General features: G+C 32.9%; 1 protein-coding gene across 2 annotated transcripts; it reads right to left on the reverse strand.

Annotated features, from left to right (window-relative positions):
• Positions 1-514: 514 nt before the first annotated feature.
• On the reverse strand, positions 515-18,202 carry LOC111696697 (uncharacterized). 2 transcript variants are annotated; one of them, XM_023466397.1, is made up of 18 exons: positions 17,616-18,202; positions 16,905-17,030; positions 16,676-16,802; positions 15,370-15,444; positions 14,362-14,414; positions 10,819-10,906; positions 10,135-10,320; positions 9,571-9,713; positions 8,890-9,007; positions 8,465-8,502; positions 7,851-7,940; positions 7,398-7,482; positions 6,073-6,240; positions 4,282-5,469; positions 3,392-4,229; positions 1,951-2,034; positions 1,349-1,407; positions 515-673 (listed from the first exon to the last, which is right to left on the reverse strand). In XM_023466397.1, the coding sequence occupies exons 1-18, from the start codon at positions 17,639-17,641 to the stop codon at positions 530-532; spliced, it is 3,636 nt and encodes a 1,211-aa protein (XP_023322165.1). In that variant the 5' UTR covers positions 17,642-18,202; the 3' UTR covers positions 515-529. The 2 variants fall into 2 exon arrangements, 1 of the variants encoding a protein (XP_023322165.1); XR_002764142.1 differs by lacking the exon at positions 515-673 and having other exon boundaries at positions 1,392-1,407; positions 3,310-4,229; positions 17,616-18,201.
• Positions 18,203-19,880: the final 1,678 nt, after the last annotated feature.

The following is a 19,880-nucleotide window of genomic DNA, read 5'->3' on the forward strand; positions in this document are numbered from 1 at the left end:
TGTAATCAAGTCAAAACTTTTGAATCCATGGGATCAAGCATTGATCCCAATATATTTGCGGATTATTTTCATACTATTTCGATATCAGTTAAACACGGCGTTTTTGGATTACGAGTTTAACGATAAGAAAAAGTTCGTTCTTTTCACTTTTCCTTTCCTATTGGCTGGATACTGCATTTATTAACTTTCGCTATGGTTATTAATATAATTTGATTGACTCTCTTAACCCAATCACGATTTTTTAATGCATAGGGTAGGGTAGGGTGAAGGATGGTCAAACGGTGGGTCGGTGTTTCAAAATAATCAGAAATGCTGAATAAAATTTTTTTATTAATCAATAAAAAAAAAACCTTGAAAAATGGATGTTAAAGCATGTGTCACATGTTAATATTTGTAAAAAGTAAAAAAAAATTATTTGAACTTTTTTTTAATCCTCCCCTGCACCCTAACCATTAATCTTTTTTTTCTGATGAACAGGTTTTGAAAAGTTGGACTAGGGACATGTATCACACTCCCCTATATCAAGATGCTAAGATAAAACGTTTTTTAGAATATAGATCAAAGAAAATAAAAATAAATTTTTAATTAGGTTTACCTTGAAAATCTTCATGACTGAGTTTCCACGATTTTTGACTTCAAACCCAACATTTTCATTCTCACATATACGAGTAACCTGGAGAAACAAATATGCTTTTCATGTAGTTTCTTCTTCTTTAAATTATTTCTGTCAATACTCAATATACCTCTGCAAAATAGATAATAAATGCAATAATGGTTCTAAAACCATAAAGCAGAGGAAATTTACTATGTATTTAAATTTTTTATTGTATTTAAAAATCACTTTTGATTTATATATTTATATCTAAGGGAGGAAGAAGATGCAAAATCAACTGTAGCTGTAAAATTTTGAGAGTAAAAAAAGACTTTTCGCTCCCCTCCGAGCAAGAAAGGATGGATGAGGACAAACTACATTTTGATACTCCTAGAATTAGTATTTCATATGTTTTAAAGGGACTGTACGGCAACTAACGTAATTTCAAGTTATTCTCTATCAATGGTCATGTCCAATTTACATTGGGTCCCTTAAAAGCTTTGTGTAATCAAGCATTAATTGGATATTGATTTGTATCACTTTTAAAACTAATTATTTTCTATTGTGGGTTTTCTGCCTTATTGACTTGCGCTTTTCTACTGCAGGAAAACATTCATGGTAATTAAATAAACTACAAAATTTTCCACCGTTGTGAATCAGACATTGCCATCATTTGAAGCTACACTTACTTCCACTTTAAGTTCGATGTTTTGATTATATACCATGTTTAACATAATTATTAGAAGGCCCCGGTACCTGGGAGTGTACTGGAAACTCGGAGTTTGAATCCAATCTTGAAATCAAGATCTCTTTACCTACAAAAATATATAAACCTCAAAACCTATTCCTCAAACTTCCAAAAAAGGTGAATTTAATCATGTTTATTAAAAATATTTACTCATTTCAGCCTATTACACCTAAAAATGATTTAGTGCATTCATTGGTGAACAAACATAATTTTGTTAGATTCAACAGTAGCCTGCAAGGAGTTTACCTATAATCAAACCTTTTGCAGGTCTAGTGAGCCATATTTTTAAAAGTTTTGACAGACGCGAACCAGAACTTATCCTACAGGGCAATTTGGTTCAGCAGTTTCTGCGTTTTTTAGAAATATTTGTAAAGAAAGGAATTGGGTCTTTGTCACAAACACTGATTTTCTAATCCCTATATCTTTGGAACCAAATTTTGCAGACCTCAGATATTTCAAACTATGAATTCTGTAAGATCAAATAATCTGAGTTTAAAATATCAAAGGTTTACAACATCGAGTTCTAAAGATATTGAGGTTTAAATATTTGATATTGTTCCAAGGACTCAATTCCTTTAAATAAATTTCAAATAAAATGTAAATTTCGTACCTGCATATTTCTTTATAGGTCCTGTTATAGTTGCAATAACCTTCATAGATCTGCCAGGATGTATTGTTATACGATCAAGTGTTCCTAAACAAATAAATTGGAACTGCCTTTTACCGGTTCAAATTTGAATTACCGATTCAAATTCTTCCTTAATTTTTAACTTTGAATCTGTAAATTTGTTCAAATTGGAATCGGCAGTAGTTTAGCAACGCGACGCAGCTCAAATTCATTAAATTCGGTGGTAAATACATTACATATTGACTTAAAGGTCAATGAAAACCATGTTTCTATTAAGTTTTATAGAAACGGAGAAAAAGTCGATTTTGTGCTTTGGTAACAAGAAAATTTGAAATTTAAAAGCATTATCTTGCAAAGATAGAGGGATATGAAGATTAGAGTTTTTAATGAATTGTTCAGTTATTTAAAAACCATTTGAGCAAAAATTAATCAAGTCTTTGCCACAAACTCTGGTTTTCTAATCCATATATATTTGTTACCTAATGTTGTAGACGATAGATGTTTCAGACTATGAATTCTGATAGATTAAATAATTTAGATTAAATAATTTAATATCAAAGGTTTACATCAATAGGTCGCAAAGAAATAGGGATTAGAAAATTTGAGTTTGTGGCAAAGACTCAATAACTTTGAAAAAGTTTGATTTTGCCAAAAAATTTGTTTCCTATTTTCTTACATTGCGATTAAGAGTTTGAGATAACACTATTTTCAATTTCTATTTTTAATGTTCTCCTCTTGAACATAACATGGGTTTAAATGAAAGTTTACCCAATTTCACAAAAAGGGGACTGTGCAAGCTATTTTCAATAAACCAACATTTAAACAAAGGAATTATCTTTGTCACAAACTCGGATGTTCTAACTCCTATATTTAGCAATCTTGTGCAAGTGTAAACCTTTGATATTTTAAACTTTTAGACTATTTGATCTTACAGAGTTCATAGTTGGAAATATCCAAGGCCTGCAACATTTAGTGGCAAGGAAATTTGGATTAGAAAATCAGAGTTTGCGTCAAAGACGTATTTCCACTCTAAATTTCTAAAGGTTTTACGTGTCACCTTTTATAAAAAGCCAAGGTTGCATTTTATCCAAACATATCCAAATTTTTTATTCAAATATATCCAATCAACTTTCTTTTCGTTGATAAACAAATTTACACGAAGGGTCAGTTATATTATGTAAATAGTTCCTTAAAGAATGCATGCACATTTAAAACATACAGATAGAAGTACAGAAAAGGAAGACTAAAAGTGTTAAAAATTCACCTATAAATGGTCAGACTTTAAAATTGAAACTTGCAAAAAACTTTTTTTTGTAAAAATGTTAAGTGATGAAATCTTACCTGAACATGTTGATAATTTTCAAATAATAAGCAACATATAATAAAAGAAAACACATCTTGATACAGGATTGATGATCTGTACCTTTACGGTGTAGAACTACAGATGATACACGGAACCAGCGTTTATCCCGGGTTTCAAATGACTCCGGAGAAACGTCCCTATTAAAGAAGCCAGGCTTAGCTGGTCCGGAGAGAACGGAGAGACACGCAACTTTATCCTGCCTCTGTAAAAATAAGGCTTTATCGGCGAATGGGTTTCTAATCTCAATCTCCATTGATGATTCGTCATCAAGAGTGACTATCTGGGGTCGAATTTGAATCCCAGGGATTGAGTCTCTCCCAGTCCATTTTGTAACACGGACCATGCATCCCTCATTTTCTCTATATCTGAACTCTTCCTTGGCAGAGATCTTAACCAGCATTGTGCTCAAGGGTTCAAGTTCTATACTTTCCGTGACAGCACAAGGACTGACGGGTATCCAGGTTGGGTGTCGAGGAGGAGATCTAGACCTAGACCTAGAATGTCGGTTGTAGTTTGACTTATATTCCCCTCTATAGCTTGGCTTGTATGGATACCGTTTAACTTTAGGACTCCGGGATCGGGTACTACGCCGGCTTCGTGGAGTAACAGACCTTGATCTGTTTCTAGACCATGATCTTGTTCTTGATCTTGATCTAAATCTTGATTTTGATCTTGATCTTGATTTTGATCTTGATTTGGGCCTGATGTTAGCCAGGGGTGATGCAGTTCTAGACCGTGATAGCTTTCGCAGTTTTAGTGCTGGTGATTTAGAAATAGATTTCGGAGTTTTAGATTTAGACTTGGATCTAGTTAGAGACCTAATCCTGTACCCCCGGGGTATTTTACTTAATAAATCATCATCATCCTTGTCTTCAATAACCTTGTCTACCATAACAACCTAAATAAAAAGTTCATATTTCTGATCAGAATTAATGATTTACAGAAAATACCTTTCGTTTATTTTCATTCTTGTCTGGTTCTTCAAATACACCATCATCAATCTCATTAACAGTATCTTCTGCATCAGTGCCGTGAATCTCTCCGTCTTCAAGAGATTTCTCAATCTTTACATCATCATCATTTTCTTCATCATCGTCGTTGTCATCATACAATTCCTTATTCAGCTTGATTTCATGTTTTATATCTGGTTTCCACACAGCAGCTTCTTTCACATGCTCCTTTGCCTCTTTTTTTCCAGGTTTGGGATCGGAAACCTTTATTGATTTTGGAGTTGTCAGCTGAAGACCACTGCAGGATTTTAGAATTTCACTAACTTGTTCCAAGACAGATGGTTTCTTCTTCTTTTCTTTTTCCTTCTCCTTCTCTTTCTTTTTTCTTTTTGAAGCTTTCTCCTTAGGTGGCTCAACGGGAGCACCTTCAGTAGATTTCATTTTTTTCTTTGATGACACTGGTCTCTCAAATGATTCCTGTTTTTCTAGATCAAAATCATGTTCAGACAGTTTTCTTTTTCTATCAATTAAACCTAAAGAATCTACTGATGATCCTCTGGGCGATGATTTCCTATCATGGCTTAATGACCGAGCCCCTGGTTCTGTATAGTGATAAAAAGTTGTTTTACCGTCAGAATCCTCAACAGAAACATATCCGTCCTTCTCCTTGACCTCCCTAGCAGCGAAATGTGTGCATGGAACCTTCTCCGTCCTAGCATCAATATCTCTCAACTGTTTTCTGTTGTCTCGGGAGTCAAAGTCTCTTATATCTTCATCATAACTGGAATACATCTCTTTACCTGACTGTTCTTCCTTTCTCCAATCTTTGCCGGGATATCCTTTGTTCAAATGCTCTTTGACGGTCTTTTTTCTATCATAGTCAATTCTGGAGAGACGGGACGGATAATCATCTTCGCTATACCCTGATACATATCCAGGTTCATCTAATGCAACATTCTTACGGAGCCGATATGGTTCATGATCCTCATCAAAGCCGGGTCGAGGTCGGATACGTTCAAGCTCACAGATGGATTTGGAACTTGATTTCTTCAAGTAGTCTTTAGGTAGGGAAACATCATCATCATGGCTTGTAAAAACAGGTTTGGAGCGGCTTGAAGACGTGTGGTTTGAGGGTGGTCTCTTTGTATCAAGCTCCAATGCACTTCTCAGATCAGCAGGGGGCATTTCCTGGCAAACACACTTTATTAGTAATCTGAACCATAAGGAACTTTAGATTAATTGATTTTTGCAACTTTTGTTAACTGACTTAATAATTCAACTGTTTAGTAATTTTTTTGCACCCTTTTCAACTCTATAGAACTAATTTGTTTGTTTGATTTGTTAATGAACGAAACCAATATTTTCTGAATGTACGAATCTCATTAAATTACATATTGAAAGCATTAACATTGAATTTTGAATTAGTAAAAATTTCAATTTCTAAATGGGAAGATTTGCAGACATGTATAGTAGCACTGTAATCTTGCCAGGCACATTAGTTGCATAAAACGGCTCTGTTCCAGGTAGTCCGACTAGGCAGTTTACGACTGAATGCATATTCAACTGTATTTACGTGTTTACTCTGCTTTTAAACTGCATTTATCATTTCTTTATAAGGAAAAAAGTCTGTTCCTGAAGTAATTTTCCTCCCCTATAATAGGAAAGATAAATCCTTCAGAAATCCTTCCGAGGCATTTAACATTTCGGACTCGGAAATACAGTGCAGAGCATTACCATGGTGTACCGTTTCGGATTATGCAACTTATGTAGCAGTCCATGGTTAACACAAACCTCATCAGGAAGTTTCCCAGAAGTGAGCGCGTCAAATAGTTTTAGTTTCCACGTGTTAATAAAACCATAGAGTTGGTTGAGTACACCTTCTGTGTCCATACCAATCGGGAAATCGTCTTTGGACATATAAACGAAGGGAATCAATTTCTTCTTAAACTTATCCTGGCCCTAAACATAAAATAGTAATTAGGAAAATTAATTCAGAATCATTTTCTAGATTTTCCAAAAGATTTTTAAAAAAACATTATTCAGGGAGTTAACAATTGGTGCATTACATTTATTATTCCTCCGTCATTTGTTGAAAAACTACTTAGATGTACTCCTGGATTTTCATGTTTTGAGATCCAGGATTTGTAATTTTGCAATATCAAAAATAATCTTATTAATATCCATAAACACAATAATAATAACTAGAATGGAAAGGAGTTAAATGATATCCATTATTTAAAATGAATACATTAAATAAATACTCTTTTCGGAAACATTGAATAGAAAAGTGAGTAGGACAGATCATTTCTATAATTTCATCAACAATTGTTTAACCCTATTCGACGTACGTCTGGTTTACCCTAAATAGAAGCGTGGGGGGGGAAAAATATTCGAACAGCCTCAGAGTCAGACCAATACTTTTTGAATTATCGCAAAGAAAACGACAGTGGGGGCACTGTGAGGTCACTGTGAGTTGTAACTTGTAACCCCCCTCAGTAGGAATAGGGTTAAGTGAACAATGGATAATTGAAGAACTACCTGCGTAAATTAAAACCTGTAAATATTTCTCTGAAACGCAAAAATAAAATAGAAAACAATATTCTTGAAATTGAAAAAGTTGAGAAAGAAAAAAAAATACTTACATTTTATAAAGTACAAAAACAACATCTCCATCCAACAAAATAAATATAACATGGGGTTCAATTCAAGATCCTTAGAATACACTTTGTATACAAAAAGTACTAAATGGTAATTATCTTTTGTAAAGAAGTTTTTAAATAATGAAAATAAGTTTTTGATTTGGAATTATTATAATTTTAAAGATAATATAGAATTTTTGTAAGTATGGAAAGTAATTTGTTAAGAATTAAAAAAAGTTCGTCTTTGTGAATTAAATGTTTAAATAACTTATATAAAGTTGTCTTAAATTTATTTGTATATTTAAAAGTGCTTTGTAGAAAATTTGCAGGTCCACTGACTATTTAAGAATTATGCAAATTGTTAGCCGAGCGATGTCTATGTATGATAAATATAGTTTATTAGTTAATAATTAACCCACAAAATTCTTAGTGTTCTCTCCTACATCTCGAGTTTGCAGCATTGTAGTTCTCTCCTACCTTAGAATGATACTGGAGCACTCTATCCCAACCGTATCCAGCAGTAACAAACCTCTCCGTGATATCTCCAGATACAACCATACACCTGATCCCCATATATTCTCAACCATCAGGTCTAAGTACTGTGGTCACCAGAAAGCAGTGAAATGCTTGGAGTCTCCTTATTTCTTTTAAAAGCATGGATTTTGAAATGAAATTGACCGGTAAAGTTTTATTATTCTCTTATATATAAAAGGCTTTATTATCCTATAAGGTACTGAAGAGTGTAGAGGTATATTAACATGATCGTGTTTAACTGGGCCTTTAAAAAAGGATTATTTTAAATTGTGTTTTCTGTTGTGAATCAGGCATGCGCCTCATTAAATGGATGGTCTTTTGAAATATCGCTTACAGTCCCTTTTAGCACAGAATATTAGAAGTTTGTTTGATTTAAAATGTGAAGAATATATATTCCTGGTTTTATTAAGTCCAGCTCTTTCAAGGATAGAATCCAAACAGGAGGTGACAGGACGTAATCCAGCATACTTGCTGTTCTTCCGAATCCTGATAATAAACATTTAATAAACATTTAATAAACATTGTGTTGGTGATTTTTACATCAAACTCATTTGTTAATTCCTACAGAGAGACCCATTAAAGACGAGTGTTAAACTGAAGTTTTTGATCTTTCAAATTTAGAACTGTCTGAGAAACAAGAAATACAGCAATTGTGTAATGTGCACAGACCCTTTTAACTTTAGAAGTTGATTTTAAAAACTTGTTTACATGTCGTTTGCTTATACCATAGTTTTATGGGTCTCAGTCGTCTCACTGTATTTTATTAAATTTCTAAAATAACCATTTAAAAGCAGGAGACAATACAAATAATCCCGGTCAAATTTGTCTCCAGTTTGAGTTCCAAAATTAATGCTTTTACTTGTCACATGTGTGTGTTATATATGTATCCTAATCCTAGAACAAATTATCATATATAGTTTTAAATATTTTGAAAAAAGTATGTACATAAATAAATTAGGATCAAATTAAATATTATATTGTTATATCACCATAATTAATATTTATATCACCTTATTTCTTCATTGGCATTCATACTTCCACTTTCAATCTTAAACATAAATAAATATTAAGTAAATTGGAAAAAAAGTAATATTGTTTTTTGTCTATCAAAATGTCTAAAACAAAATTCTACACTATGAAGCAACAAACATGAATACACATTTTAGACTCAAGTTATGACTTTACATAGTCCAATGTTAACGAGACACAGCAATTGTGCAGTGTACATAGACCTGCTGGACTAAATAAGTGATTTAATTAGTTATTAGTTAAACTATTTGCTTTTTAATACACTAAAATCAAATCAAATACACTAAATCATTTCTTTGTCGTCTTCACATTCTACAATTTTCCAGTTCTCTCTGTATCAAAGCTTCAGAAGTATATCTCTATTTAAGTTTTAAATTTTTACTAGATTCCATCAAAGATTGAGCACCTTGTGTTCCTGCTCCTGAATCCTCCTAAGCTTGTCAACTACCCTAGGTTCAGTGTTGAAGAATTTAATTGTCAGGTTTACCAGACGAGGGCATGAAACACCTTGAGGAAATCCATCCCTAAATAATCAAAAAAAGCTTTTACTCAAAAACTTATGAGAATTTTTCCAATTACGTCTTCATAACTAAAGCTAAAAATGAATGATTTTTGGTCCTAAAATGACATGTAAATAGGTTATTTTTTCCCTTTTCAATGCTGATAAGATTTTTTGATTATTTATTACACCGTTCTCTCCATACACTTCACGCAAAATTTTACTGTTTTTTCAAAATTTTTGAAATATTCTAAAAAGTATAAAAAAGGCAGAAAAACGGGTTAAAGCAATGCAATAAAAAAAATAAACTTTCGACCTTGTTTTATCTTTTAATAATAAAGAAACAGCACTAAAGATTTTGCAATTTACAATTTGTTACAACTGAGCTAAAAACTTAAGTTAAAAGTGTGTCCATTGGATACTCAGATTAAATAATTGGGATTAAGAATTTTTCATTCTAAAGTTTTCAGCTCAGATAGATTTATATTTCAAAATAGTTTAGTTGCAAAATACAAAACTTTTAGCATTACTTCATAATTAAAGAAAACAAGATGACGAAAATTCCATTTTTTTCTGGTTCCCCTGTACCTATTGTCTCCGATTGTCTTCCCCAGCTCCCTGGCCAAGAGCTCCCTGTCGTGGGTGTCCCTCATGTTCACGAGATACATCTCCTCTAGGTCCGAGTAGAGATACTTGTTCTTCTTCCAGCAGTCAATCATCGTTGTAGCACACTACATACATAGATAATTGTAGAATTAAACTTACTACATATATAGTATAGGCATTGCCCGTGGAATTAAAAAAAAACTTGAACAAAAAATTACCGAAGTTAAAAAAATCGAATTTTTAAGAATTTTTTTTAAAAACTTTTTGTAGCCACTGTAACCCACGGATTCCCTTAAATAATTTTAGCCAATTTGGTCCAGTTGTTTGACCAGCTATATATATATATATATATATATGAGCAAAGTGCTTTATTATATATAGACGTAGATAAATAAAGTACCTCCTTCCACCTCCTTATTTTAAAGCATATACCTTTTCTTTCTTGGGATGGGGGGGGTGGGGTACGGTATGCCCCCTATGTTTTTTTTAAGATTTCCTTTGTGTTGAAATTTTTTACTTCAATTCAAATAAAAACATTTAGTTAACCTTATTAGCAGTGTTATCATCAAAATCAAGTTTAAGCTCCTTCTGGAAAAATCTACAAAGATCTCCAAAGCCAAGTGGTCGTTCATGCTGATGATCCTGTTGACGATCTTGTTGCCGATCATCTTGACGATCATATCGACGATCTTTATCCGAGCGAAGAGCTGATCCCCCTTGGGAACGGAAGTCCTTAAAACTTTCCTTTTAAGGCAAATATTGATTTCTGCACGGAAGCGAATAAAGTATATTGTTTTCAGAAAAATATTCTATATTTAAAATATTTGGTTTTGCTACTTTTCTTCTTAAAGCTAAGTATGTAAAATTTTTCTTTGTTTACATCTCAACAGATCGGTCGGAAATTTTAGTGAAGAATTGATAGTCTTAAACGCTTGATCTCGATATCCAATGTGAGTACTTTCAAATAAGATGAATCCTTGATCCCTCTTGCAGGGTATCACGAGGTATCGAAGAGGAATTTGATTAATCCGTCTGCATTAGATGGAGATCAGTGCTTGTCCCAAGATTTATAACACTCAAATTCTGAAATCTGAAGACATTTTTTACTCTGGTTCTTTCACTATTTTCGCATTTAAAAATTTCCAAAATTAACATCTGTGCTGGAAAAAAAAAGATATTTTTGTAAATAATTTAGTAAAAAAATGTGAAAACGCATTAAAAGAAAGTTTCCTTGTCATGGTGTCGTTGGTATGATGATGATGTAAAGAGGTTTTCCTTTCCAGAGCCTCGATCCTGTCCCACAAACCTATTCTCATACCTGCAATTTACGATTTTAGTGAACACTCCCATTTTAATCTTGAAATTGGATTTAATAAAGTTTCCTTTTCCAGAGTTTTGATTGAGTTTTATTAAAACTTTTTATAAAACAATGATTTTGGTTCGCAATGCAGTTTGTGGACAAGCTCGGGACAAATCTAAAAATCTTCTCTATAAAGAGAAAATTAAAGTTAAACAACTTGATAACATGGAGCGTCGTCACAAAATGATACTGTTATATGTAATCTTATTAATGTTTGTGTACTGGACTTGATGCGATGATTATTTCTAGACATTTAAAAATAAAAGTTAGTTAAGTTAATTTCAATTTTATTTTATATAAATCAAAAAAATATATATTTTTTGACAATTCAGTTACGGATTACACTTTACAGTACAGTGTGGTATACAACTTATTAAACATTATAGCATGATGTATACTTTATGGCGCATCTATAATAAAATTTACAATGAAATTAACAAATCTGACAACGTTTTATATCTATACAATCTTGATTGTTTGATTTTTCAAAAATTATGTGAGATTTAGACCATAATAAGAGTTAATTGCAACAAATTTGATTAAATAATTCAGTTTATAACAAATAAAAATAAAATAAATAAGCGGTAAAGTATAAAACATTCTTTTTAAAGGCGGGAAAAAATAAAAAGGATTACATTTTCTCCTTCCAATTTGGTTTTAGATTCAAAAACTAGATCCAAATCAGGCCTCCATGCAAAAACTAGATCCAAATCAGGCCTCCATGCAAAAACTAGATCCAAATCAGGCCTCCATGCAAAAACTAGATCCAAATCAGGCCTCCATGCAAAAACTAGATCCAAATCAGGCCTCCATGCAAAAACTAGATCCAAATCAGGCCTCCATGCAAAAACTAGATCCAAATCAGGCCTCCATGCAAAAACTAGATCCAAATCAGGCCTCCATGCAAAAACTAGATCCAAATCAGGCCTCCATGCAAAAACTAGATCCAAATCAGGCCTCCATGCAAAAAATTTNATTAATATATATATATATATATATATATGAGCGAAGAGCTTTATTATATTTATATAAACACACAATCAGTTAAAATAAATATATTCATCTGCACAAGGTCATAAATAGTACATTTATAACACCTTGTAAAAAAGTATTAAGAAGAAAGAACAATAAAATTTTGTTTAAATAGAGAATTCAAGGTTGAAAGTGATATATTATATGACTCATCGGTCTGCTCTCAATACATTTACCTGTAAAATTGCATTTTTATACGTATTTCCATACGCTATCCATTCTTCTATAAAACTGAACATATTTTAAATAGTTTTAATTACTTGCATAATTATCTATCCTACTCTACTTCCAGATATAAAAGATGAATGCAACATCTGCTTAAATCAATCACGTGATATAGCACATTAATCTCATTAAAAGGAAAGCATTCGCTGGGTTAAACTGTACATTTCCAAATTGCCGTCTGTATAGTCTATTCATGATACAGTACAGTGTACAGCTGCCTAAAAATACCCCGTAGTTCGAAGAAACTCAAGGAAATAAAGTTTACACTTTTGTAAATATGTAATCCGATAAAAAAAATTACCCAAAAAATTGTCTTTACTTTTTAAATGATCAAAAAATGTCAAGACATTTTGTAAACCTAATGAAAAATGTCTGTACACTATTCTAATAATACTAGCCTTAGAGGGCGCTTCGCGCCCATCTTCTAAATTAATTGTGAACATGTTCTCTTTGTGTACATCGTAAAACAAAACAAAAATAATAATTGGATACAAACAAACAGACAGACAAGCCAAATTAATATATAGATGTCTCTGTACTATATTACTTTGACAAAAATGTCTAAAACCTATAAAACGGACTAAACATATTTGTATAACTATAGAAATGTCAAGATGTCTGCAGCATATAATAAATCTGATAAATTTTATCTCTACACTGTTAAAATTTGATACAAAATGTCAGTACCCGAATGAATCTGATAAATAATATAATTCTACACATCTGATACAAATGTCTGTATACTAGGTTAACAGAGGCAATGTTTAAAATCCCAGCTACAACGGAACTGTCAATAATATTTCCTTATCTAGCATACTATTCATTGATAAGAAATATAGTGAAGTCAAAATTAAAATTAAACTTTATTGAAGAACTGATTCCTTCTTTATTGGCTTAATAAGTTCCTTTGGAAAGCAAACAATGATATCTTAATACTGTAAACACGTAGGATTAAATGTATCCCTGCATCCTACCTGGTGTCTGGAGTAGGATGAACTGTATCTCTAGATATCCTACCTCGTATATGAAGTAGGATTAACTGCATATTCCTATATCCTACCCGGTATTTGGAGTAGGATGAGCTGTATCCCTGTATATCCTACGTGGTATCTGAAATAGGATGAACTGTATCCCTGTATCCGACCTGGTAACTGGAGTAGGATTAACTGTATCCTTGTATCCTACTTGGTATCTGCAGTAGGATCAACTGTATCCCTATTCTATCTGGTATCTGGAGTAGGATAAACTGTATCCTTGTATCCTACATGGTATCTGGAGTAGGATGAACTGTATTCCTATATCTTACATGGTATCTGGAATAAGATGAACTGTATCCCTGTATCCTACCTGGTATTTGGAGAAGAATAAACTCTATCCCTGTATCCTACCTGGTATCTGGAGAAGAATTAACTGTATCCCTGTAGGCTGTATATCCTACCTGGTATTTGGAAAAGAATGAACTCTTTCCCTGTATCCTACCTGGTATCTGGAGAAGAATGAACTGCATCCCTGTATATCCTACCTGGTATTTAGAGAAGCATAAACTCTATCCCTGTATCCTACCTGGTATCTGGAGAAGAATGAACTCTATCCCTGTATCCTACCTGGTATCGGGAGAAGAATGAACTCTATCCCTGTATCCTACCTGGTATCCGGAGAAGAATGAACTGCATCTCTGTATATCCTACCTGGTATCTGGAGTAGGATGAACTGCATCTCTGTATATCCTACCTTGTATCTGTAGAAGAATGAACTGTATCCCTGTATTCTACCTGGTACCTGGAGTAGGATGAACTGCATCCCTGTATATTCTACCTGGTATCTTGAGAAGAATGAACTGTATCCCTGTATCCTACCTGGTATCTGGAGAAGAATGAACTGTATCCCTGTAGGCTGTATATCCTACCTGGTATCTGGAGAAGAATGAACTGCATCCCTATATATCCTACCTGGTATCTGGAGTAGGATGAACTCTATCCTTGTATCCTACTTGGTATCTGGAGAAGAATGAACTGTATCCCTGTATTCTACCTGGTATCTGGAGTAGGATGAACTGCATCCCTGTATATCCTACCTGGTATCTGGAGAAGAATGAACTGTATCCCTGTATCCTACCTGGTATCTTGAGGAGAATGAACTCTATCCCTGTATCCTACCTGGTGTCTGGAGAAGAATGAACTGTATCCGGAGCAACTATCTCTGTGTCACCCTGGAAACAAGATGAATAAAACCTTCTCTTCTCTCTAATCTATAGTTTATAGATTTAGTTCTCCGATCCTCTTTCTCCTCTTATTCTTTATGTCTATACTAGTCTCACGTCTTAAAAGTTCAGAAATCATTTTAGAAATAAAACTGCATTTTAAAAATATTGAATCGTTAAAATTAATCATACTATTAATTATTAATACTTTTGCTGTTGTGTATATAGAACATATTTTATTTAAATGCATAACATATCAAAATAATAAATCTATCATATTTTTCTACTTTCTCTGGAAGAATGAGGGTTTAAAGTTTTAGTTTGTATAGTTCCGTTTTAAATCATTCTAATGTTGCAATAACACATTTGCCATAATATTTTTTGCTTAAATAAAATTGATGATGCATTTGACATTAAACGGTATCATTCAATATTATTTATGTTGTAACTGACACGTCTTATTCTCTTGTGGGGGATAGTAACGCTATAAAGTTTATACTATCTTTTCGAGAATTTTACTTAAGGTCGGACTTTATAATACTACGTCTGATACCTAATGTATGTACAGTCTGTTCTGGTATCTCTAAGCGATACGTCTGGTACCTAAGATATGTGCAGTACTGCTATAGTATCCCTTAATGATAACTTTGGGGTCTGATATATGTACAGTACTGTTTAAGTAGCCCTAAGTGATACGTCTGGTGCCTAATATATGCGCAGTACTGTTCTGGTAGCCCTGAGTGTTGAGTATGTTGCCTTCTTTATTTACATTACTGTCCTGGTATCTGATCTATGTCACGCACAGTACTGTCCAGGTACCTGATCTATGTACAGTACTGTCCTAACACCTGATCTATGTCCAGTACTGTCCTGGTACCTAATATATATACAGTACTGTTCTGGTACCTTATCTATGTACAGTACTGTCCTAACACCTGATCTATGTACAGTACTGTCCTGGTACCTGATCTATGTACAGTACTGTCCTGGTATCCCTGGCCGAAGACGTAGAACCAACTGGATAGCTCATTTCCTCAGTCTAATGTTCAATATTTCAAGTTTATAAGTAAATAGAGGTTCAAGGGAGTGACAACAAATTTTGAAGAAGGGTATAGGTTGATCAATTAATATATTGTCTTTAGTGTGAAGTCAACATTGGATTCTCTACAATAACAGACCTTATAATTTGATCTTAAAATCCTGTGATACGTAAACAGCAGTGAAAAAATAAGCTTTCTTAAGGCACCCCTTTTGTAGAGAGAGAGGGGGGTGTTCTTTCTATTGTAAATACTTATAGTGTAAACTTTACTTAACGAGGTCAATCGATATTTTTGTTCATTTTAATATAAAAACGTTTAAGGAAGGGGAACATTATATTTTTTTTCGATAAAAAAATATTATTAATTTTATAGTTTGGCCTCATTATGAGCAGTATTCTGGCAACTAGTACGAACGTAGGAAATTGTACCGTCGGACACGTTTGTAATATGATGTTTGTACTGTCCGAACATTGTACCGTCCGACGTCTGTAGATCTGACGTTTGTACAAGACCCATTTTCTGATAAATACCACAGTGATAATAATAATAAAGTGGAATAATATTTGAAATTCATGACTAAATATAATTGAATTATGAGTATCATACAAATTATTTCTATCCGATATTTCTGTAAACAGATTATGTAATATTGATCCAAACATTAACCAGAAAAGTTATGGAAGGATTCTAATCCAGGGAAATATATAGGGTAGACCAAAGATAGTCCTAATGCTCTTTGGGATTGACAAATTTAAAGTTTTATAAGTTACGGAAACATTAGATAGAATAGAATGACTCATAAATGGATTCATTTTTTTGCAAAAGTTGTGGATTTAAATTGTTTAAATAAAACAGCTAAAAGTTAAATTACACAGAAGCAAACATATGTTGGAAAGTTATAATTCATCTTTTTAACAGCATCTGTAGACGTTATTCATCATTATCATCATTATCATCATTATCATCATTATCATCATTATCATCATTATCATCATTATCATCATTATCATCATTATCATCATTATCATCATTATCATCATTATCATCATTATCATCATTATCATCATTATCATCATTATCATCATTATCATCATTATCATCATTATCATCATTATCATCATTATCATCATTATCATCATTATCATCATTATCATTATTATCATCATTATCATCATTATCATCATTATCATCATTATCATCATTGTCATCATTGTCATCATTATCAGCCACCTGAACCTTCTCCCTAGCTAGCAGTTTCTGCAATTCCTCTCTAAGTTTAGCCCTTCTATCCTTTTTGCAGGGTTTAGACACTTTTCCTCTTTTTGGTTTCCTGCTCCTTTCTAGCATATCCTGAACCCTAAATAAACATCCTTGTTCTAAATCTAGAAATCTGTTCATAATCTATAATTTTTAACAAAGATGCCAAATAAATATGAGGACAATCCCTTTATAATATCACCTAGCGATCAGTTCATCTTCTGCTGAAGGATCATGATCTTGATCATGAATATTCTTGACAATATGTTTATTTTCTGTTTTCTCCAAATCACTTTCAGGATCAATATCAGAGCTTTCACTGCTCGTCCTAGACAACAAGATCGTTGGTACAGCCTGCAGGGCGTCATATAATACATGCACTTTTCTTGGTACAAGGAGATGTATAAAAACATACACCTCTATTAGTACAGGGAGTCATATAAAACATGCACATCTGTTGGTACAAGGAGATGCATAAAAACATAAACATCTATTAGTACAGGGCGTCTTATAATACATGCACTTCTCTTGGTACAAGGAGATGTAAAAAACATACACCTCTACTAATACAGGGCGTCTTATAATACATGCACTTCTGTTGGTACAAGGAGATGTATAAAAACATACACCTCTATTAGTACAGGGCGTCATATAATACATGCACTTCTCTTGGTACAAGGAGTTGTATACAAACATACACCTCTACTAGTACAGTTCATAGAGGAAGTCCCGAAAAAAACGCCCGATTGTTCACTCCGTGTCAAAAACACAGTTAAAGAACTATATAATGTTATAAGTGACCCTCCATACCTTTAACCCTATCCCTATTGTACTATTTTCTCTAATATAGGGGGGGGGGGGTGTTCCCCCACATATTATGTTGCCCTTAGATTTTTGAAATTTTCAACATTACCTTGACGAATCTGAGGTGCTCGGCATTTTGATAATTCTGAAGACAAAAAAATATAGAAATTATAGTTTAACGTCAGAACTTTAATCTCTGCAACAAAACAATACCCATTAATCTCCACTTTACGTAGACGTACATATTAATTAATTTGATCACTCTTCGAAATCAGGAAGTGGTTATAACACCCTACAGGGTTAAATTAATTGAGAGATCCAGCATTGATCCTTAGATTTAAAAATGCACACATTGAATATCAAGATCAAGCCTTTAAGATAAACAATGCTCCAAACACTAAAGTTTCCCCCTCTCTGTCTAATGTTTTGAAAGGAAACCCTATAGTTTATGCTCTGGAAAAAACCCAATAAACGAAATATTTCGAAAGAATCCGCAAATCTCACCATATAACCGGTTTTTTAAATTCACTTTTAATGCACAGTTTGGACTTTCTTGCTCCTAGGAATACCTTTACGTGGTAAGATAACCATAGTTGGGGTTCTAAATTAAAACCAATTATGATATTGTGTTTGTTTTCAAATAAATAAAAAATCTTTCCTTTTGAATCAACTCTGCACACCTTGATTAATCAAAGGTCTGATGATTAATAGACTTGAATTGAGAGTTTATTCCACTGAGACGGAATCTTTTCCAAGTAGAGTATATTTAATTCGACTTAAGTTTGAAATGCCAAAATTAAGCCGGAATCAAAGGTATCAGGTCCAGACTCTTGATTGATATCAGATTTCATTAAGAAATTAATCATTATTGAAGTAACAACCCCCCCCCGCTCTCTCTTCCAGACTCAAGCCACGTTTTTATATTAAAATCAATATTAAAATTTGATTTTTTACTTTTACTGTATTTTAAACGAAGAAGTATTAAAGATGACTCCGTAAGTTTAAAGATTGTTGAATTAGAATAGGATAAAGAATTTAAATTGGAGAAACTCAAATAGAGTCTAGTACAATAGATGGTAACGTAGAGTTTATACACTCTCACACATCTGTATTCTGACGTCACAAGTGACAATTCAGTTTGTGTGTCCAACAAAAATTGTCAAAAATAGTGCTTATTTTAGAATAAAGTGCCTACAGTAAAATAAGTGCAATTTTATGTGTTTTTTGTTTCCTATTTTTACACTTTTATATTCATCTTGGAAAACATGTCTACTATTGTGAGAACATTTTGTTTTCCTTGTATATTTGACACTTGTGACGTCTTGTATACTCGGTCCATTTCTCTGTTGCCACCTACACGTGGATTTAACGGTTCTGTCAATATTTCAGAAAACTGTGACTTTTGATCACAAAATGACCCGTTATACATAATATTTTATCCTGTTGTCTTAAATACTTTTTTGTCTGCATATTTTAAATGAAAAAAGTATAACATAAACAAATCTGAAGTTTAAAGATTGTTGAATTATAGACCAAAACACGTTTGATTTCAAATAAATGAAACCGAAAGCTTCTCACTCTGGTTAGTCCAGGGTGCCTATTGTACTTGATAATCTATTTGAAGAAACCGAACGTTTTTGCCTTTGTTGGTCCAGGGTAATAGTGCTCACGTTACGTGTATAATTTACAGTGTGCACCACTAAACAGGAGAATTAGAGAAAACCAAGAAAGGTACAGGGTTACCCTCAAAGTATGAGACTGTAAAGACGACCCAAAACTCTAGAAATATGACTAGTTGTAGCTTTATTTTTGGTTTCTGCATTCAATTTTGTAAGTTGATGGTGTATGGAATGATTAAGCACAGAAATAATACAGTTTTGGCCAACAAGGAACCCTGAATTTAAGAAAATGGACTTAATTCCGTACAATCGTTTTTAAAGTCTCATCCTTTGTGGGTAACCCTGTATAAAGATACATGCCTATTTGAAAGAAAAATTGGTTCTTCTAAAAATTTAACATTGCTTATTTTTCATTAAACGGACATAGCTATTAAACTGCCCTGTATTACTATATATATATATATAGTCTGCAAGTATATTGTGCAATATACGAGTAAAATGGGTCTGTCTACACTGCATAATTGCTGTGTCTTAGTCTTATGCTTATTAAACTTTCAAAAATAATAGGTTGACTCTAAAAGTCGTCTTCCTATTTCATAGATTTCTGTTCAATTCTGTTTTCATAGATCGATTTTCGTAAAAACTTTGAAAATCCACGATAAATAATCTTAAATCCGCACAAATTTGGTATTATTGTTTTATCGAAGAGTAAACGCTGAAAGATTAAGCAACAATTTGAAACAGAAGAAGTAAGA

Source organism: Eurytemora carolleeae, unplaced genomic scaffold (assembly GCF_000591075.1).
Source record: "Eurytemora carolleeae unplaced genomic scaffold, Eaff_2.0 scaffold225, whole genome shotgun sequence".
Lineage (NCBI taxonomy): Eukaryota > Metazoa > Arthropoda > Copepoda > Calanoida > Temoridae > Eurytemora > Eurytemora carolleeae.